The sequence below is a fragment of the Brienomyrus brachyistius genome, chromosome 8 (genome assembly GCF_023856365.1).
Source record: "Brienomyrus brachyistius isolate T26 chromosome 8, BBRACH_0.4, whole genome shotgun sequence".
Classification (NCBI taxonomy): domain Eukaryota; kingdom Metazoa; phylum Chordata; class Actinopteri; order Osteoglossiformes; family Mormyridae; genus Brienomyrus; species Brienomyrus brachyistius.
The window spans coordinates 10,317,030-10,339,444 of record NC_064540.1 but is presented as its reverse complement, the minus strand read 5'-3'; the positions used below and the strand labels follow the sequence as shown (position 1 = coordinate 10,339,444).

Here is a 22,415-nt window from a genome sequence, read left to right as displayed (position 1 = left end):
GCGCCAATTCGCGGTGTGTAAAGGCGCAAGGAGCAAAGAAAATGATAATACTTAAATCTCTGTTGTGTTGTTAAATTAATGTTGTTTGTGTTTTTGTTTTGTTTACATCTTGCTTTCCAACTAATATTGTTTTTCGCTGGTATTCGTATTCCAGATAGCCTAATAGATTTTGCTAATGACTCGTTTTTTCTGTTAAAATGTAAGGGAAATAAAGATGAAGAAATGGCACTTGTTTGTTGGTGTATTAATTTCTATTTAATATACATCTAATAAGATATTGATATCGTTATCCCATTTTATTGCTATTTTCCTGTAGTAACGTTTACCTTGTACAGTGACATGAGTAAAACTAAAATCTGAATTATAATAATTCCCACGACCACAACATTCTACGTCAGTAAAATCCCTATGTAGTTTACGTTAAAAGACAAAGGAGATTAAGTGATGTTTTTTAAAATGCCATCAAGATACATTTTTCATGTGACTGCTGACAGCTTTAATTTACTTACATTTATTGAAGATGCTGTTACTAGGCCGAAATAAAGCAAGTCACTCTAGCAAGTTAAACATCCAACGCTACCCTCCTGCAATAAGACTCAGAGTTTGCACCATTATTGCGTTGCGGTCTGATGCAATTACTTATCAGACTCTTAATATTTCATGCTCGCCTGGGTAGCCTAGTTTCTCAGTTCTAATGATCATTTCCGAACAGTATACTTACATAAAAATTAAGGCAGCAACTACAAGACAATTAAAGTAAAATAAAAGACATCAATAGACAAATGTATGATTGCGCCTGCTTTATGGAGCGCTGAGCCACGCTCCAAAAGACTATGGAATTGTAGAAATGTAGCCAGAAATAATGCGTTTTCCAATTTAATTAAGCAAATACACTTTTCAATAGTAAAAATAATTTCAATCAAAATGGTTTCATATATACAATTTACAAACACGTTTTAATGGGTTATCTATATCAGATCATTCCATTGCCCTACCAATACTGTTACATTGCGTTGCATCATACATGTCTAAATCCACTTCTCTTTTTGACAACCGTTGCATGACAACGTATAAATATATTAAAAAAACACCTCATTCGAAAACATAATACGAGCGCAAGCAGACGACACGACCGCGTCTCACAGTGACAGTCACGTACAATCCAGGCACCGTTGAATTTCATTTTGAGTTTCTTTCATCTCGCGGTCAACTTTAATTCCACTGACAGTCACCTAAGGATGATTCGGGAAAATGAACGGTTGCAATACTAAACCTGTACAGTAGTGATTGACTAAATTGAGCGTCCTTTCTATAGTATCAGCGCCGTCCCGTAGCAGACAGTAAGTTTCTCAGGGTGGCCAGCTCCCTTGACAGCTGCTCCACACGCTTCTGCAAGCGTTCGTTTTCCACCGACAGCTCCAGCACTTTGTTTTGCGTCTCTATGTTGCGCATCTTGGCTTTGTCCCTGCTCTTTCTCACCGCTATATTATTCCTCTCCCGGCGCTGTTTGTACTCGTCGCTGTCTCTATCCAGGCGCTTTTTTGCCTTGCCGCTCGAGATCTTGTCATGCCCCATGGAGCGGCTCCCATCTGGGATGGCTGGTGTACCGGGTGGGCTGGAGCAGGACGGGGCGCTAGAGACATTACCAAGATTTGGAGCCGACTGGTAATGCAAATAGGATCTCGGCTCGTAAGTGCAGATGCGATTGTCCATCTTCGTGCCCTCCTTAAATTCTTGTTTTAACTCTGGTTTTATATACCTCTCAGAATGGTGTTGGACCAGCACAGAGTCAGCTCTGGAATGCAATAAATCGAGATATCCCGGAATATTAGTATCTGATGGGCTGGTGGATTGGCAGGGCCCCGGGTTGTTGAATGAGAAATAAGTTTTGTAATTTTGTCCGGGCGTTACTCGTCGGTTTTTGCCCTCTTCTGCCAGGAAATTGGCGAAGACGTCTTCCCCGCGGTGGTGGTCCAGGGTTTGAGTGAGCTGTCGGTCGTGTAAAGCGGGCTCCAGGTAGCCGCTGAAGTCTATGGCTTTCTCGTGTTCCGCGATACCCAGCTCCTTCATTGAGCCCTCGTCGCTCGCCACTTTGTAAATCAACTTATTCTTGTGGATATTAATGTTCCTGCTGTCGCCGAAAGCAAAGAAATTGCGATCGTAAAAGGCTGCCGCGTCCATGGACCTTAACACCTGCCGGGGTGCGGGACCATTTGATCACGAGTACAGCTCCTAGAATGACCGGTCCCTGACATAGGAAAAAAACACGAAATTCTTCAGCCGTAAGTGGAAGAAAATGGGCAGAAAGTCACAGTTTTCTTCGCAAGAAAGCTCGGATTTTTTGGGGTTTTGAGCTCTCGATTGCAAGCTGTTGCTCAAAAATGAAACACTTTCCGGAGCATGTACCCCGATAACTCAATAATTTGACGGCGGACTTTATATAACAACGCGGAACAGAGGGCGGTGTTTCCTTACGCCCGTATGACGAGTTTTTTTTAGGCTACCAGTTTGGCAACAAGTCCTACTTTAAACGCGTCGATGGGTCATTTCGAGCTCTCAACTAACAATGACCAAGGCCTATGTTATTGAACAAACCTATAGAATCGCTTAAATTATTTTTTTGCCTAAAGCAAAAGTATTTTTATCTTGTGAATGAGTAAACATTTAAAGAAGCCACTAACAACTTTTACATTTTAATATAATATTTTTAATCAGTATAAAAGCTAGACATAAATATAAAAGTTAGCTGAAGTGTTTTTATCAGGTAAAATTATGTATGCAGAATTACAAATTTGTTTCAGTGTGTGTTCTATACCGTGGTAATTACTCTCCCTGGGTCATTTTAACATTTTGTGGTGGAAAAAGAGGAAACAGAACTCTCATTCACCCCATTACCTTGATAATAATTAATACCCGTTCATTACTATATTTAATTTTCTTTCGCACAACTGACGTAAACAGGGTGGTAGCTAGAATTGTTTTAGAGGGCTTTAGCACTCCAAAAATGTTCTTGAACCCCCAAAATAAATGTACATTTTTAGTTTAAATAGTTTGTTCTCATTCATGTTCATTTTCATCAAAATCAGAAACCCCAATAAAAGACATAGGTATACCCTTCTCATAAATTTCCAGTGAAACTACTGGCTGTAAATAATGCTTTTTAAATGCAGTACAAAGAGCTACAATAATAATTTTACCACGAAGAATTTGATTGTATCAGTGTGATTGCTACGAGTAAATAGGCTGTGTTTACTTCATACGACAGACAGGATAAAGGTAGGCTATCACAGTGGAGCACTTATGTTCGACAATGATGCATATTAAACCAATGACAGATTGTTACAGACAGCCTGGTAAAAAATCTACCTGTTTGCAGAATACTAATATTATACCACCTATGTAGTGGCTTTGATTCCCTCCATCCATCCATCCATCCATCCATCCATCCATCCATCCATCCATCCATCTATCCATACATTTGGTCAGGGTAATGGGGAGGTTTGCAGCCTATCCCAGCTTAAGTCACAAAGCAAGGAAAACGCCCTGGACGGGATTCCAGTCATTTCCATTCATTTAGCATGTTTATCCTTCAAGATATGTAGTAATACATTGCGTAACTGTATACATCTATCCAGCTGTCCATCATTCAGTGGCTTATCCGGTATTGGGCTATGGTGAGCTTGGATCCTGTCCAAGGAAGGACACAAGACAGGGGACACTCAGGAGGGGATGTCACTTAATAGCAAGACTCATACATGCTGACATACTCGCGCACACACAGGACAGACAATTTACAGACACCAGTTTGCCCAACTGCGTGGGTTTGGATTGTGGGAGCACACCAGTGTACCTTACACAAAGAGCTGGAGTGAGAGGAGTGAAGTACTGTATTTAAGGTGAAATGTATTTCATAATGTATTCGTTTTAATTTCGTAAAATAAAATATTGTTGAACCGAGGTTAATGTGCAATCGTTATATATGTATATATGAAAGCGCACAATAAACAGTGTTACTCAATACACTTTTATTAACCGTCTCTTTTCTATACCCGCTAGGTGAATTAAAATCTAGGAAATCGCAATATCTCCATCTATGGACCACATTGCGTTTGTGCAGACAACAGGCAACATCGATAAGTTGAATATTTTGTGTATTAGTCACTGAACCTTTGACTTGCATGTACATTTTTTCCGCAAGATAAATGCTGGTCTGCATTTTGGTCTGCATTATTTCTCTTTTGCAAGATGTTTTATTTAATCACTGGTTTCCTTGTTTATAGACGGCATCTAATTAAAACAGTCACTACTTTCCATTTAAGTGTTCTTCGTTCCATCGGTGATGAAAATTTTCACTTGATAACGGCAGAAAACATTAATGCCCTGTTAGGAACGAAGATTAAGCGTGACAGAGCCTATAGACACACGTCTGGGTTATTATATACTCCAAGACCGTGTTTGTAAGCAAATCCGCAATTGTTCTGATATTAAGACTACTGGCTTAGCCCATCTTACTATTGTCGTTTTTCCACTACTGTGATGATCAAGAATAAAGTCGAATCAAGTTGTATATATTTGCTTTTCCTAATCAACAATCTGGAAGTTCATTGTAAAGTTAAGTGTGGTATTGTCAGTTTAAGGGTTAAGGATCGTTAAAACGCGTAAGTGATTTATAGATAACTAATAACACGATATTGTATCTAAATACGATCAGACAAAACAGTGCAAAACTTTCTTCTGTGTAACAATTACTGATTGTATGGTAATAGCGTTTCACCAATAACTGATGTCAAAATACTTCGACTGAAGCGAGTCCTCGCTGTAATGGTTTTGATAGAGAAGTGGACTGAGACCTTCAGTCGTTATCAAAATTCGTCAGGCAAGAGCTGATAATGGGGCCATAAACATTCATAGTATCATGGGCGCCGTTAAGCCTGATCACTCGGGGTTGTAGCCCCGAGTATTTTAAGTCAAGACCGTGTGTTTTAGCCCCTGATGCCAATCTTCCTTCAAAAAATAAAGAAAAAATAAAGAAAAGTTAAGCCCCGGGTAAACGGATCTTTTCACTAGCTAGAAACGGCCCTGCACAGTATGCATTGATCTGGCTAGATAATACATAAAGGCAGGGGCGTCAGAAGCATTTTGAATGTGCGGGGGACACACTGGCATAAAACTTATATTTTATGTTAAATGTGTGTGTGTGTGTGTGGGGGGGGGGGGGGGGGGGGGGAGAAACCAAACAAATAATGCATAAAGGACATATAGCCTAGCATCTCATACATTCAGAACATGGCTTCAACTGAGACATACTGCTCCTCCGTGTGACCACTGACCACATACTGCGATGTCATTGAAAAACATTGAAAAAATATTTTTCAGCTCTAGCGCCCACTTTAATTGAATTATGAATTGTATTTATGTATGGGATTTTTCATATATTATAAAAATTCATAAATAGGAAGAACTTTCTACTATTTGAAACATTGCCACTAAAACTACAAGGAACTAATTCCACTGTTACAAATATTTCTACAGCATATACTCTCATTAGTCATTTCATTATGTTTCTGCTACATAGTATCAGGTTAGATCCCTCCTTTTAACAAGCAGGAGTACCTAATAAATGTCAGCTAAGTCTATTATGCATGGAGAGCAGTACATTGGTCAACATTGTCAGCACTGATTTCTGTCCCACTGTGTTTGGAGTTTAAATGTTTAAATGTTAAATGTTTCTCCTCATGTCCACACCAGTCTTTCTGGATACTCCAGTTTCCTCTTTTGCTACAAAAGCATGTGTCAGGTCAGGTTGGGGAGAATGCACTGCTTCAACGCATCAGATGAAGAAACACATTGAGATCCCGGATGGCCACCCCCCAGGTTGACACACGGTCCAGTCCCACCTTCTGGCAATGGCCATCTTTCTGCTTACCAGGACGTCCCTTAACCTCCTCCAGTCCTCAGCAATGAGGATCCTGTGAGCCGAATCACCACTCATTCGGCACAAAGTCAAACGAGCGGTACCCAAGGATTCTCCAAAGAGACACCATATTAATGGAGTCCACTCTTTGTCTCATGTCTCTGGACATGTCTCAAAGCCATACAGCAAAACAGGGAATGTCACGACTCTAAAGACTTGCACCTTTGTCCTCTTACAAAGATATCGGGGGGCACCACACACCCCTTTCCAACAACCTCATGACCTCCCAATCCATCTACTGTCTTCATAAGAAGAATCATCAGAGACATGAATGTGAATGTGGTCGACATTCTCTCCACAGACAGACACACTGCTGATGGTTGTGTCCAAGAGGTCATTAATGGTCAGGATCTTGGTTTTAATCCAGGACACTTGCAAGTTCAGACTCCTCATCTAGTCTCTCAAGAGCCCCGATCAAAGTCTCCATTGAGTCAGCAAAGATCACAGCATCGTCAGTGAATCTTTCCTCATCAGCAGATGCCCCACAGCTGTTGGACCCCACGACCCTGCCCAACACCCAAGTTCATATAAGCATTGAGCAGAGTTGGAGCAAGAACACACTCCTGACAAACCCCAGAATCAACAATGTAGAACGCAGAGGTTCTGCCTCTGCTCTTCACAGGCCTCACAGTACTGGTGTACAGACCAGCCATGACATTCAGCAACTTCGAGGGGGATCTCGCTAAATCTCAGTATGTCCCATAGGGCAGCTGGAGCAACTGAGTCGAACACTTAACGAAAATAGACAATTGCTGCAAAGAAACGCTGATATTCATGTTTATAGTAGATGAGAACCCTCAGTGCCAGAATGTGGTTGAGGGTAGACTTCTTAAGCATAAAACCAGACTGCTCCGGACACTGGTAGGCAAGCAAGTGATCACGGATCCTGTTGAGAATGACCCTAGCAAGTAGCATGCACTGAGAGCAGTGTTATCCCTCTGTAGCTACCGCGATCCAGGCGATCACCCTTCCTTTTCCAGATAAGGACAAGTCCCATTTTCCAGTCATTTGAAATGACACCTATCTCCCAAATGGAAGCAAAGATTGCTTGCAAAGCCAGGAGAACAACCTTACCACCAGTCTGGAGAAGTTCACCCCAAGTGCCATAGATCCCTGCAGCCTTCCTTACCCTCAGAAAGTTCAACACCTGTGCAAACTCAGTGAGATTAGGTGGCTCACAGCTATTTGGAGGATCAGCCTCAAGAACTGTGCACCAGTAGATGTCCATCATCCTAGCCGGAGGTTCAGCTTTAAATAGCTGCTCAAAGCAGCCTGCCCAGCAAGTCACAACTGCATTGTCATCCGTAAGGACCGTTCCATCACTCGCCCTGATTGCGACTCTCAGAGGAGCAAATTCTGGTTTGTGTAATGCTTCCATTCCTCTGTAAGCAGAACATCGCTCACTAGACCACAGATGGTGTAGCAATTACTCATAGATCCCTCTAACAAACATCTCCTTATCTACCTTTAGGGCCCTTGCAGATCTTGGTACAGATCAGAGTTTCCATCAAGCTATGCACACCAACTCCTCTCGACAATATCCAGGGTGCCCTGCGAGATGAAACGCCTCCTCCTGGGACCACTGGCAACACCAACACAACCCTCAACAACCTTCAGGGTCTTGTCACAGAAGATCTCCCACTTCACATTAAAATTCACAGTTGCACCAGAGTCTGCACGGTCCTCACACAACCTGCATGCAAACTTATTAGAAGTAGTTTGATCTTGGGACCTGACCAGGTCCAGCTTCATTGTCGTACTAGGCGGTAGCCTGCTGGATCGAAGCTGAATGTTCAGATTAGCAACAACAAATCTGTGGTCAGAATTCACAAACTGGGCACTGTAGGAGCTGTATGAACCTCCAGCATCTGCCCATGAATATGTGAATCCATCCTTCGCAGCGCCACCAGTAGTAGAGCACCCAGTCCAGGCTGCTGGAACCAGGATCTAGTGACCTGTAAGTCAAGGAACATGGAGCAACTTTCACCACAGTCACCAGACCTGTGAGGACCAACACAATCCTTATAGCCAACCCTATGAATGCCAGTGGTCGTATTGAAGTCAGCTATGACCAGGGGAATGACACCTTGTGGGGACCCATCAACCACTTAGTGAGGGTTGCGCATAAAATGTCTCCCTCATCGTGTTACACTTAAAAGCATGCATTTAAGTGAGTTTATTAACCTAAGTTGCTCATAGTGTAGGGATAGGACACAGATTCACCACATCCCAAGCTGAGGGATCTGGGATTGAGTGACCAGCTGTGTGGATGGGTTCTGGATTTTCTTACAGGAAGACCCCAGGTGGTGAGAGTAAGCAACTGTGTATCCAGCACAAACACCCTCAACACGGGAGCTCCACAAGGCTGTGTTTTGAGCCCACTGCTGTACATCCTCTACACTTACATCTATGTAGTCGCACTCAGCTCAAATTCCTTCATGAAATTTGCTGATGACATAGTAGTACTCGGCCTCATCTCCAACAATGATGAGTCTGTCTACTTGAAGGAAGTGGAGAACCTCGAAAGGTGGTGCTAGGATAACAGCCTCCAACTGAACGTTATCAAAACAAAGGAATTGATTGTGGACTACAGGAGGCAGCAGGACTCTTACCCATCTGTAAACATCAATGGTGCTACGGTGGAGAGGGTGAGCACTTTCAAAAACCTCAGCGTCCATGCAGGAGGACCTCACCTGGTCCACACACACAGGTGCTCTGGTCAGCAAGGCGAGGCAGCGGCTCTACCATCTGAGGCAGCAGAGGAGGTTTAAGGTCTCTCCTGCTGTCCTTAAAGCTTTCTACTCAGCTGCTGTAGAAAGCATACTGACCTCTGTCCTGGACCGGAAAGCCCTGCAGAGGGTGGTTAGAGCAGCTGAGTGCTGCATCAGAAACTTGCTTGCCCTTCCTACAAGACATTTACACCAGCCAGTGTAGAACCAGAGCAAGACCCATCCCACCCCAAAAACTCTCTGTTTTGCCTGCTGAACTGCAAATTGTTCGACAGTCTTATGATCAGAACTGAAAGGTCAAGGAGGAGCCTTTTTTCCCCAGGTCATAAGGCTCCTAAACCAGGACAGTTCTCAGTCTTCCACTGGACTCTACAGTTACTCTTCAATTACTGTAACACTGACATCACGCTGTGCACACTGTGTACGAGTGCCCATAATCCTATGAGTACTGCTTATATCAGTTCATACTGTTCAAACTGCCAGTACATATCTCAGGTCTCTTGTACATTGCACTTATATTGCACCGCATAGTCACTTTTACCTTATTACTAGATTATTATAGATTATGTACAGCTGAACATTTTTCATATATATTTTTTTATTTTTTATTGTTATTTTTATATATTTTATTATTCTCTTGTCATGCACAGCTGCTCGGAGAGACCAAGGTTGCATGTTGTATGTGTACAACCTTGTATGTGACGAATAAACCTCTTGAATCTTGAATCTGTACTAGATAAGCGTGTGACAAATGGATAGCTGAATGGATGTATCCAGTTCTGTAGTATATTACTACATATCTTGAAGCATTTACGTATTAAAAGTATAACAATATAGTGTAAATAAACAAATGGTATGTAATACCTAAAAATAATTACACCTACCCATCTAAGCTGATATGAATACAATTATTTTTTTTCATTCATAGAATAATTTATAAAATAATCCTAGCTGTAAAATAGGGGTTGTGGGGGGGGGGGACACATTCAGTTTGCCTCCTCTTTATTTCCAGAAACTCTATCAGTAAAAGACCATCTCTCATGTTACCTGCTCCGACCCCAAACGACCAGGGGTGCGTTAACTTCCCTGGGGGCCTGAAGCCAACACGGCCGAGCGGTTCCCCCAAGCAAGCCGCTTGAGCCGTTTTTTGAGAGGAAAAACAAATGATACAGTATGAAAAATTATTCTAATGTCCATTATTCCAGTAATCAGCATTCATGGTGCCTATGGTAATGCTTGGGGTATGTAATGGTGGCAAAAATTGCCAAGCGATCAGGTGTCGGTGGGTGACTATTTCATGTTTCCAGAGGAGGGGCCCATGATTCTCCTAGACAGGCCCCCTGATGGCTGCTGGACCCCTAGGCTATGGCCTAGGTTAGCATATGCATTAATCCGACCCTGTTACCAATGTTCCTAGATGTGTTCCTTTCTCACATCTTCATGTCATGTGGCTCTGTTCACCATCTTGTTTTACTGAAGATAGCCTTAAATATCTGGAGAATCCATGTTTTTTTTTCTTGTCTGCATTACAAGTTTTTAAAAAGAAATGCCAACATATATATTTATTCTAAACACATTTACTCTACGCTATTAATTTCTTCTGACAAAATTCAGGAGAGATGAATGAGTACCAAAAGCACACATTTATTAATTTTATATACCTTATGAGAAATTCTTTAAAAGTAGTGCTTGGTTATTGTACATCCAGTGTGGTAGCACACAACGGTAAATGAACACCGGCAAAGTTTGTGTTCAATCATGAAGTTTACAAGATTAATTTTATTAAAGTTGATTTTAGTGAGCTAGGTTTCTTTTTAACATGTAATCTAAGACTCTGCTCCTGGGTTTTAAACATCCATGATCTCTTAATTACAATACCAAGGATAATAAAAATTAGCTTTTAAAATTATCATAGTTTTAAAAAGTACAGCATTTGGGTGGAACAGGAAAGCTGGATGTATGAGCACTGAGCTGGCAGCGGAGTAACAGGGCTGGGCTTTGGCGTGCATTTATGTTTCCATGGTGATTTATTACCAGCTCAATGTCTGCTAAAGCCTCAGGTTATTAAACCAACCCAACACGGATTTGAGTTCCTCGGTAGGTTGTTAACAGAGGTATCTGGGTGGTTTCAGGAATTTTCTGGAGGCTGAATCATGCTTCTGGGAAGGAAGGTGTAAGGAGTGTCTTTGAAGTGATTTTTCAGTTGGCTTGTTGTGCCAAGAAAAGTTGTTGAAGAAGCCTTCGACCCATTTTTTGTTCCAGGTTTTATCTGGTGCCTTTGTGAGTCTGTACACTTGTGACAGAACTATGCACCACAACTTGCCACAAAACCACAGAAAAAAAACAATGCGATTGCCTTTATGGCAGTAGGATTACACCTGTAGGAATGGATTACATTACATCTCCAATTATACTGGGGATTAGTTTGGATTTAGATTTAGGTATATTATGCACCCGAGCGTGTGTGTGTGTGTGTGTGTGTATGTGTGTGCGTGCGTGTGTGTGCGTGTGTGTGTGTGCGCGTGTGTGTGTATGTGTGTGTGTGCGTGTGTGTGTGTCACAAGATTAGACAGCTATATAAACATATGGTCTGTATAAAAAAGAATATTTTGGTCTGGCAAAGATAAACATACTGTTTATTGCTTTTTTTGAATCCCTGTCTTGTATTTTCTCATTTACCTTTATACATGTCATCCAGAATGTCCTGTTCTTATTTGTGTGTTTGTGTGACAGAGAAAGCGAGAGAAAGAAACCAAACAGCCCCCACAATGTGGTAAAAACCTGTTATTTCGACGTGGTGGGGACCATTTTTTAGATCCCCACAAAGCTCTGTGAATGTAGTCAAAAAACTAGAAATGCGTATATTGTTTGGTTACTTATAGTTAAGGTTAGGGCTGGGTAGGGATTAAGGTCGTCATGTTGTGAGTTTTCCCCATTGAAATGAGTGGAGAGTCTCCACAAAGATGTATTTATAAACCTGTGCGTGTGTGTGGAGGGAGGGGGTGGGGGCTGGGGGCTGTAACTGTAACGCTGACAAAAAACAACAACAAAAAAATCCAAATTCTATCCATCCTTCCATTTTTGATATTCCCATGTTGCAGTATACTGACTTATACAATGATGTAAATAAGACACATAGAGAAATTAGAGATTATAATATTTTGTTGGATTATCGACTATGGACAATTGCTGAATAATGTTTTCATGATTATTGAAATTATAGTGTTCCCTTGGGGTGAATCTGACACACCTATATCAGAATTGTGATACGTCACGAAACACCAGTCATTGCAATAGCAGGCAGATCCAGATTAAGCTGGAATATTTTGTTTAGAGAAGGTACCGGTTTCCTCTCTATAGTATAAGAGCAATTCTGTTTATTCACAAAGATGCAATCCCTTCTTTCCATGTTACTCTGATTCACACTCAGCTGTTATATCAATGTGTGAACCTTTGAAGATTTCCTCAGGTTTGTCAACTGTCAAACTAATAATGCAGTGGTCAGCAATGTTGCCTCATACCTCTTGGATCAGGATTTAAATCTTCACCTTGGCTCTGGGTGCGTGGAGTTTGCATGTTCTCCTTATGTTGTTGTGGCATTTTCCAGTTTCCCCAAAAACATCCATCCTTGTTTTTGGACTGGGAGGGCTGGAGAAACCCCATGACAACAGAGGGAGAACATGCAAACTCCACACACACACACACACACACACACACAAACACACACACACTACAAACACGGAACCCTGGCAGAGACTGTGATGGGTTGGTGACCCATTGTGGGTTATTCCCTGCCATGTGCCCATAGCTTCTGGGGTAGGTTCTGTACCCCCATAACCCTACATATGTACAGAAGAAGGATGGATGGATGGATTTGATTAAAGAAACAAGATCTTGAAACTGAATCAAACAGCATCTGAAAAGTCATTTTAAGCAGTCAGAAATTAGTTTTCAGCTCAAACCTCTCTTCAGGCAATATAACTAGGTGTAGTACCGGACAAAGCCATGAGAGCCCTGGGCAAGCTTCATCGCCGGGCACTCCCTGTCTGAGACGTGAAGTGAAATTGCTTTGCTAAGTCAGCGCCCCCTCAGGAGAGGGCACCCTAGGGGGCCTCCTGTGTTACCTAATGGGTTGACCGGCACTGGTTCGGTGCTCTATATAAACTGGGAAATAAGAAAACTAATTCCCCCGTCGACTCAGAAAATATTGCTTTCATGTGATTAACAGTTAACTGCACTGCACATTATTTTATTATTAGCAGTTATAGCTATTAAAACTAATGAACTGATGACACATACAAGCTGCTGTAATTCCTCTGTGTCTAGCTGTCACTGCTTATAAAATTGATATAAGTAATGAACTTAGGGCTGTGATAAAGAAAAACTCCAAGAAAAATCCCATGGTCTTTATGGGTCTTCATGGGGGACGATCCCCTGATCCAGCCACAGGTCACCTCTTTCAGTAGACATGTAAACCTTTATCCATCGATCCGTCCATCTGCCATTTACATGTATGTAAAAGTTTATTACCTTGTAAATAGTGTGTATGGTTTGCAAACTGCTCCGACGCTTTTGATGTAGGTAATTTTAGATTTGTAATGGAATAACAGAGATTTGCCGTAGTTCTTGCGTGACCGTCTGAAAGCGTAAATGTCACGCCAGATGCGTGAGAGTTGGCAACCCCGACTGCACCGCACCCTAAACGCTCCGAGCTCGGCTGCACGTGCATAGTCTGCAAGAACACTCCTGATGACGAAATTTACGTCACTCTCACTGTGCACGAGCCGTAATAGCACACGGAAAAGTGAAGTACAAACTGGGCAAGGCAGGTAAGTCGGTAAATTGGGATAGAGTCATACCTTTAATGAACACAAGGTGGCGTGCGCGATCCCGTTAGATAGCGACAAGATGGCGGCCGCCGCCGGATCAGGTGAGAATATGTTAGTATTGGCTGCGTAATTGTCGTGTATGTTATTAAGTGTCCAAGTTTAGGGGACATAATATTCAATATTATCAATAAAGCGTGCCTTTCCAACTGTAAACGTATTTAAATAAGTATACATTGGGGTACTTATATAACTAATCGTTTACCACTGCCTTGGTAGACCAGGAAAAAACGAAGGTAGCTAGATGGAAAACTATAAAATTATGCGGTAATAAAGATGTTTCGTAACAGAAATAATGTTATGGTATATGCGGTGCCTTTCGAACTGTTCACTGTTGCAGTGTGATTGCACAGCCTTTACCACAATTGTCACGTTTAAGCAGATTGTCCAAAGCTCTACTTCCGTGTCATGGACCAGCTGTTAAAACCTATTCATCCTGAGTTTTACATCCTTTGTAATATTATCATTTAATATTAATTCACACATTTATATCACCTTGACCGTAGTATTATGATTTATTTGCTAAAGTAAAAAAAAAACCGTATTGACATCGTACCAATGTTTTGATGAAAATCACATCACATTAAAACTGCCAGCAATATTAGGCAATTTCACTCTTCATTAACTAGCTTTCTGTGCCAGCTGTTTTACTAATATAAAGCAGTACTACCCAGCTTCATCATTACCTTTAAATATATCATAGTTAGCTTGTGATCTTAAACATTTCTTGCGCACTTATCACATATTTGAGGCCTGTTGTGATGATTCATATAAAAATTGTCATCGTTAACGACAGGGGTGATGGACAATACGCGAAACAGTTTTTTTATTGATCTTTGTATTGAGTTAATTCTATAACAAGTCTTTTACCATTCTACATTATTTTTTAATGGTTAAAAAGAATTTGGAAGCTTGTCAAGCACTATGTCTGCGTTATCTAGCAACCACTTCCTTTCCTGTGCTCTTGCTAGTTGTATTGCTATTTGCCAAGTTAATAACGTCTCCGTTACATTTTAAATATGTTACCTTCTGTATTTTCGGGTTTTGATCACGGATCATCGCCCCTGACGTTTGAGCTGAACTGATGACACGATGTCACGATTTATGCATTTTGATTTCAGTATAATCTACTGTTAGTGCGGTCATTTTTGCTTTCATGTTGCTATATGTTAAAATGTGTTGTCTAAGACGCAGTATTTAGGAAATTGTTTTATAACAAGTATAATTTCTCTGGTCAAGGGCGAACACTGTCCAAGATAAGCCTGTGTATTGCTGTAGTCTGTGTGCACATTATATGTGTATGTGTGTTACTTCCTGTGGTTCAGTGTCTTTGTTTCACTTCAGGCGTGAAGGTTCCCCGTAACTTCCGGCTGCTGGAGGAGCTGGAGGAGGGTCAGAAGGGTGTAGGAGATGGTACCGTGAGCTGGGGCCTGGAGGACGATGAGGACATGACCCTGACTCGCTGGAGAGGGATGATCATTGGCCCACCCAGGGTCAGCACATTTAAGTCAGGCCTCTTGTATTATTAATAACAGTGATCATAAAATAATGTTATTTCTTAGCTTGTATTGCCTGTGTGTATGAAAATACAGTTATTAAAAATGTCCTCTGCTATACATGGTTCCTCAGCTCTACTCCTGCAGATGCTTCATCTACTGAAAGGTCGAAGCCATAGATTGTGTTGGAAGTTTTCTCTGTGTGCATTTTTGTAAACTCCTTGCTGTTTTTAATATTAATTATTGCTTATTCGAGGTCAATTAACTAGTTATTTGGTTGCAGGTCCATATTTTCCTGTTTAATGACTCAAAATATAATATTTCCTTGAGTTGTTGATTCTTGTTACTTTTGCATGGCAAATACTAGAAGAAGAGTTTTTCTATAACAAAAATTGATGTTTACTATAGGAAAAAGGGTGGTTTCCTTTAACTTGTGCACATTGTCCATTCTTTATCTTAAGAACTTAAAATTAGTGATTAGTATTTCTCTGGGTATAGGCTAAATGACAGATCAGTGTACTTATCATTCAATCTGTGTACGCAGCCATCCGCTATAGGCCAGGTTCAGTGGTGGTTTTAGAATTTTCTAGCCATTGAATGTCTTAAATAGTGGAATGAAGGGATTGTTTTCTTATTTCATAATTATTTGGTGTAGGAGGTGGCAAGTTTCACATTTTCAGTGCTAAGATTGGCTTATCATAAAGACCCAGAGAGAAACTTACCTGTTTGAGATCAGCTGGACTCTCAGTGAAAACTGCAAAGCAAGTTTAGCCAGTATAGAGGAGAAAATAAAATGAGACTGAAGCTGATGCTTTCATTGTACTTCCTGCAAACGACAACCACATTTTTCAAAACAGCATTGCAGTTTCCCATAGCAGATGTTGCTGATATCACAGATGTCTGCCGGCTCTTTAACACAGGGTTTAGTAGTCTAAGATATGTGAATATTAACGTTGTATGTAATTTGTAATGAAATTGATATTTTCAAATTAGTAGGTATTGTGTGTATTATATACCCTGCAATCGGGTTATTCCCTGCCTTATGGCCATAACTTCTGGGGTAGGCACAACTCTGCTTAGTATAACTGGGTACATGGATGGATGGATGGATGGATGGATGGATATTATATACATAAGAGAGGAGACAGAGAAGGCTAAAACCGAATAAAGCACTTTAGCATTTCACTTACTCAGCATCTTATTGGGGGATATTTTGAGTCTTCACATGCCATGTTAATTGAAATAGCTGCTTAGATACTGGTTGATCTTTAAGGAGATGCTGGGAAGACATGGTCCCAGCACTCTGAAAAGTCTTGCTCCACTTCATTCAGAAAATTGGACTAGAATGTCTTTGGCTAACATCTCCTTTCTCCATGTATGTCATGGTCGTTTAAGCTTTTCAGCTGGTCCCTGTCCCAAGTTCATGCTGACGTGTAAAAAGGCTTTTTCCCTGTTTGTTTAAATTATTGTTGCTGTTAACACTACAAAGATGAAGCTTTTCTTACTACTTAGGTGAGCCACAGTATCTATGAACAATGATGATTTTTGGTTTGCTAATAGTCTAGAGGCTGGATAATTTGCTGGTAAGAGAATTAACTTGTACGCTAAAATGACAAGGTTGCCTTCTGGTTCTGACCTTTTTAATGTCTCATTTCGTGTTTGGAATTTGATTGTGGGATGGAACTGAAAATGTTAAAAAGTAAAAGAAAATTCTTGCATTCTACTTTTTAACAGACTTGATGCCAGACTTCTTGGTTAGTATCACAAGAGACAAGCTTTAATATTTTTTGTCATCCCACCTAATTGCAGACAATCTATGAGAACAGAATGTATAGCGTGAAGGTGGAGTGTGGACCCAGATATCCAGAGAGTCCTCCCTTCGTCAGATTTGTGACTAAAATCAACTTGAATGGCGTCCACAACTCGAATGGCGTCGTAAGTATTCCCCTACTGTGAAGGGCAGAACATTTCATGATAACCACGGTGAAAAGGTGCCCGTCTAAGCGTCTAAGGAAGGAGACGGTTCTGTGTATCCCTCAGCAGTGGCTCTCGCTCATCGTGTGTCCGGTTCGCCCCCTACAGGTGGATATGCGCGCAGTGTCGTCTCTGGCCAAATGGCAGAACTCGTACAGCATCCGCGTGGTCCTGCAGGAGCTGCGTCGTCTTATGGCCTGCAAGGAGAACATGAAGCTGCCTCAGCCACCCGAGGGACAGATCTACAGCAACTGAGCCTTGACCCTCTTCTCCTTACGGTTTTATCCATCCTTCATCCCAGCCTTCCTTCCTTTCCTGTGTTTCACACTCTTCCCTCCCTGCAGCCTTCATTCCATCTGAGCCTATGGAGTGTGTGTTCCCTTGCACCCCTCTCTGTCCCTTACCCCCCCCCCCCCCCCCCCCCCAACCCATTCTTCACAAGATAGACAGACATGCTTTGGGTTACTAGGCCGAGCAGAGGAGACCATTATCATACTGTACGTCTTACTAATCTTTTTTTTATTATTTGTTACAATTGCCGATTGTAAAATAACATAAATGATCTTATTGCGTGTAACTGTGTGAGTCTGTTTTTGATGAGCTACGCTGTGAGGAAATCTGCAGTTAACAGGCAATGACTCCTCTGGTGCAAACAGAGGACATTTTTTTTTCTTCCTATTGCCTAGTTTTGAATTTATATGAAATTTCAAAAGCTACTTCCGCTTGCTGTTCAGCCCAGTGGACTGGTTTTGGGATGCTGTTATAGGGTCACCTTACATTATACTGGATTTCTCTAGTACTGAAAGCAGGATGCTGAGCTGATTAAGGGTGTATGTGTTTTAGAGACATGCTCAGTTATGAGTCGTGACATTTTCTCATGACTAAGCTGGATATGGTAACAGGGCTTTGCTATGAATATTGCAGTACATTCTGTACTCATCAGTTTTTCAAATCATCTGTAGCTTTACACATTCTATAGCAATTTCTCATTTTTGTGCAAGTCTTAAGACCAATCCATTGGAAACTGTGCCATTATATCAATGTACTATTTTAATGATGTGTTTGACTTTGACATCCAGTTTCTAATTTAAATCCTTGTCTGTGGCGGGACATGCTGGTTTTGTCCAGGCTAACTTGTCAACAGCCATATTTTCTTCCTTTTGATTAAATTGCTTTGTTTAAACCAACTGCACAATGCAAATTGTGTTAACCCAAGCGTGTCCCCTCTTGCACCATGCTCCTTTGAATGCCAATTCTGTTACCTCAATTTTGGTGTAATTCATGTACTTCAACACTAGAGGGGGGACAATATAAAGCATGAGACAGGGTTCTTATTTTTCTGGTCACCTGTATGTCTGATATCTACATTCACTGTTTTTGACACCACACATTAAACAGGGGCTGTGCCCCAAATGATTAGCTTTGTGCCACTGCTTTGTGGATAGAAAGTATGTTGTTAAGAAAGAGACCAGCGCGTCTCACCATACCAACCTTTAGTGCCCATTCTTCCCATACATTCCTCCCATACCATCCACTGCAGATAGTAAATGCCAGACCTTCACAATCATTAGTGATCATGTTTTGCTACTTTGAAGGACAAGGTTCAAAACTATTGCAAGCTTTGTGTCCTCAAATTCTACATGTACGGGTACCTAATATTGCGCTTCTGTGTATGGAACTAATTTGCAGATCTCTAATCTTTAAGAACAATGCCATCATTGTGCCCTGTCCCCCCTGGTCTATGTTTCACCACCATCCCTGAATCCGGATAACCTGTTAAGGGAAGGATAGGATAGTGAAGTGGATGGTTTGGTATTATCTTCAAACAAAACAAAACATTATAAAACTATACAGTTTTTTGTGGGTGCTCTGGTTACATGCACAGTCCAATGATGTATGATTAGTTGAATTCCTATGTAATTGGACTACCAGAAGTATTCTAGGTCGACCACTGTATCTATGGACTAGGAATGAAAAGTATTTGAGCAAGATAAAATTTCCACTGCTGATTTTTCTTAGTCCAGATAGGCTTTTATCTCCCTGCAACCCAGCAATGGACAAGCAGCTGTGGAAGATCGATGAATGGACCATGTTTTGGTTCAGGAATGAGAAGGTATCTGAAGCACCATGGTGCAGTTGAAGGTGTGAATTAAAGTGGTATAACCATGGACTCTAGCAGTGCTTTGGTATGACCCAGCCATCAATACTCTCAGTGCCCTAAAAACTTACCCTCTCAGCACCAGCAATAGCTATAGGCAGAAGAGAGAGTTGCCCAGGGCCCCAGATTTACCAGCATTGAAGAAAAAGCAAAATGATCATCAATTTTTTTGTATGGGGGCCTCCCAAGTAAAGCTTTTCCTTAGGGCCACTGAAAAGATGCACATTCCAATCTGCATACATTCCCTAATCACACATCCCCCAAGACTACATCCCCCTTGTGGCAGAGAGAGGGGGTACGGCTGCAGTAATTAAAAGCATATTTTCAAGATTTTAGTCAAGGCAGTGGGTCATACACTGAGCCCCATTAATGTAATGTAATTCGGTCTCACCCATTTAGAATAGTCACAACCAGGCTCAGCAGGGAAAATTAATTGTGTGGATATGTTTCTGACCTCATGAAATATTCCCTACAAAAATGTTTAATAAATAAATACAACTGCACTGGTGGAGCTGCGGGGCGACATGGTGGTGCAGTGGTTAGCACTGTTGCCTCACACCTCTGGGACCCGGGTTCGAGTCTCTGCTTGGGTCACATGTGTGTGGAGTTTGCATGTTCTCCCCCTGTCGTCGTGGGGTTTCCTCCGGGTACTCCGGTTTCCCCCCACAGTCCAAAAACATGCTGAGGCTAATTGGAGTTGCTAAATTGCCTGTAGGTGTGCATGTGTGAGTGAATGGTGTGTGAGTGTGCCCTGCGATGGGCTGGCCCCCCATCCTGGGTTGTTCCCTGCCTCGTGCCCATTGCTTCCAGGATAGGCTCCGGACCCCCCGCGACCCAGTAGGATAAGCGGTTTGGAAAATGGATGGATGGATGGTGGAGCTGCAACAATTCCGAGCAGGGATAAGATAACTGTACAATACACTGACATCCCTGTTTCCAAAAAAGTTGGGGTACTGTGTAAAATGTCAATAAAAACAGAATGCAATAATTTACTAATCATACAAACCCATATTTAATTGAAAATAGACAAAGACGACATATCAAATGTTGAAACTGAGAATTCTTCTTGTTTTATGACAAATATGTGCTGAATTTGAATTTGATGCCAGCAGCACGATTCCAGAAACGTTGGTTACCACTGTGTTGCATCACCTTGTCTTTTAGCAACACTCTGTAAATGTTTGGGAATGAGTTGCTGGAGTTTTGAAAATAAAAGGTTGTCCCATTCTTGCCTGATATAGGATTTCACCTGCTCAACAGTTTGGGGTCTCCTTTGTCGTATTTTTCATTTCATGATGCTCCAAATGTTTTGGGTCTGGACTGCAATCTGGCCAGTCTATCACCTGGACTCTTCTACTACGGAGGCAGGGTGTTGTAACATGCAGGATAAAGTTTGGCATTGTCTCTGAAAAAGACATTGTCTGGATGGCAGTATATATTGCTCCAAAACCAGTATATATTGTTCAGCATTAATGGTACCTTCCCAGATGTGTAAACTACCCAAGCCATGGGCACTAATGCACCCCCATACCATCACAGATGCTGGCTTTTGAACTGTCTGCTGATAACTAGCTGGATGGTTCCTCTCCTCTTCAGCCCAGAGGAAGCGGCATCCATGATATCCTAAAACCTTTTGAAATTTTGATTTACCAGACCACAGGACAGTTTTCCATTTTGCCTCAGTCCATTTAAATCACCTCAGGCCCAGAGATGTCAGCGGCGTTTCTGGACCATGTTTAGATATGGTTTCTTTTTTGCATGGTAGAGTTACATCCTGCATTTTTGGATGCAGCGACAAACTGTGTTCACAGAGAATGGTTTTCGGAAGTGTTCCTGAGTCCGCGCAGTAATTTCCACCATGGAATCATGTCTGTTTTAAATGCAGTGCAGCCTGAGCACCCGAAGATCACGGGTTTTCTGCCTTGTCCCTCCCATACAGAGATTCCTCCGGATTCTCTGAATCTTTCAATGATATTATGTGCCGTAGATGAAGAAATTCCCAAATTCTTTGCAATATTATTTTGAGGAACTTTTTTTTTTATTATTCCACCATTTGCCCATGTGGTCTTTCACAGAGTGGTGATCCTCTCCCCATCTTCACTGCACAGTGACTCTGCCTCTCTGGGAGACTCTTTTTATACCCAATCATCTTACTGACCTGCTGCCAGTTAACCTAATTAGTTGTGAGATATTCCATTCTGTGCTTTGTTTTTTTTTTTTAGCATCACCCGACTTTTCCAGTCTTTGGTCGCCCCAGTCCCAACTTTTTAAAAATGTGTTGCTGTCATCAAATTCAAATTGCACATATATTTGTCATAAAACAATAAAAGTTTCAACATTTGATTTGCAAACCATTGCATTCTGTTCTTCTTTACATTTTACACAGCACCCCCAATTTTTCAGAAATGGGGCGGTATGTACAGTATTTAAAAAAAATAAAAACAGGTATGTATGATCCCAGAACCATTATATCATTTACTAAAAAATTTTCTAAGGGTGCATGATCAGTCATTCATGTGTAACCTGTTATTGTAATTTCATTAAGTTTTCTATCATTGGATTAACACAGTTGCTGCTGTGTAATAAAGACATATGTTGCTCTCAGTTGTTCTTCCAATATATTGGTGTTATCAGTTAGAATTTAATTAGCAGCGGATTGATCCCTAGTAAACAAATAAAGGTAGGATCAAAACCAAGGTACTGAAATACATCAGACTTATAGATGCTAGAATAAAGACCACAATGGGGCAGATGATTATTACAAGACCATGACATGCAAAGCATGGACTGTGGGTTATGATGGAGGCTTTTAGACTCACGGATACGGATGGAACTGGTGAGGCTTGATAAGCTGCACTGTATAAAGGCCCAGAAACAAAGGGGTTTTTGATTACCCCTTTTAATAGGTTCTTTCATCAGGCAGCTGACCTTGGTGGAAAACCTGTGATGAAAGATGATGCTGGAACAGATAAGTGGGCCCAGCCCTCAGCTCCCTATCCGCTGGGATATAGCTCTTGGTCCCCCTGTGACCCTAGAGGAAGTGGACAGAACTGGGCCAAAGGAACCATCTCTATCTCAGGAGGATCCAAAAGGGCTCTAACATTTCTCCAAAGAATCATCGCGTGTGAGGTGGCTTCCTGTTGCATGGAAAAGACTTCAGGACTGTCTGGAAGTGATTGTATCCTCAGACTTCCCAGG

The 22,415-nt window shown here is 41.5% G+C and overlaps 2 protein-coding genes across 3 annotated transcripts; one reads left to right on the top strand and one right to left on the bottom strand.

The window, feature by feature from the left end:
• Positions 1-860: 860 nt before the first annotated feature.
• LOC125747322 (CCAAT/enhancer-binding protein beta-like) lies at positions 861-2,430 on the bottom strand. The gene has a single exon (XM_049022412.1). The coding sequence runs from the start codon at positions 2,179-2,181 to the stop codon at positions 1,318-1,320; it is 864 nt and encodes a 287-aa protein (XP_048878369.1). The 5' UTR covers positions 2,182-2,430; the 3' UTR covers positions 861-1,317.
• Positions 2,431-13,490: 11,060 nt separating this feature from the next.
• On the top strand, positions 13,491-18,246 carry ube2v1 (ubiquitin-conjugating enzyme E2 variant 1). Of its 2 annotated transcripts, none has more exons than XM_049022421.1 (4): positions 13,491-13,633; positions 14,934-15,082; positions 16,895-17,020; positions 17,168-18,246. In XM_049022421.1, exons 1-4 carry the CDS (start codon positions 13,612-13,614, stop codon positions 17,312-17,314), a joined length of 444 nt encoding a protein of 147 aa, XP_048878378.1. In that variant the 5' UTR covers positions 13,491-13,611; the 3' UTR covers positions 17,315-18,246. The 2 variants fall into 2 exon arrangements, with proteins under 2 accessions (XP_048878378.1, XP_048878379.1); XM_049022422.1 differs by having other exon boundaries at positions 13,612-13,643.
• Positions 18,247-22,415: the final 4,169 nt, after the last annotated feature.

Coding starts and splice junctions, on each gene's coding strand:
- LOC125747322 (XM_049022412.1), bottom strand. CDS start 2,181: ATGGACGCGGCAGCCTTTTACGATCGCAATTTCTTTGCTTTCGGCGAC.
- ube2v1 (XM_049022421.1), top strand. CDS start 13,612: ATGGCGGCCGCCGCCGGATCAG. Junction 13,634..14,933: donor GGCGGCCGCCGCCGGATCAG/GTGAGAATATGT, acceptor GTTTCACTTCAG/GCGTGAAGGTTCCCCGTAAC. Junction 15,083..16,894: donor TGATCATTGGCCCACCCAGG/GTCAGCACATTT, acceptor ACCTAATTGCAG/ACAATCTATGAGAACAGAAT.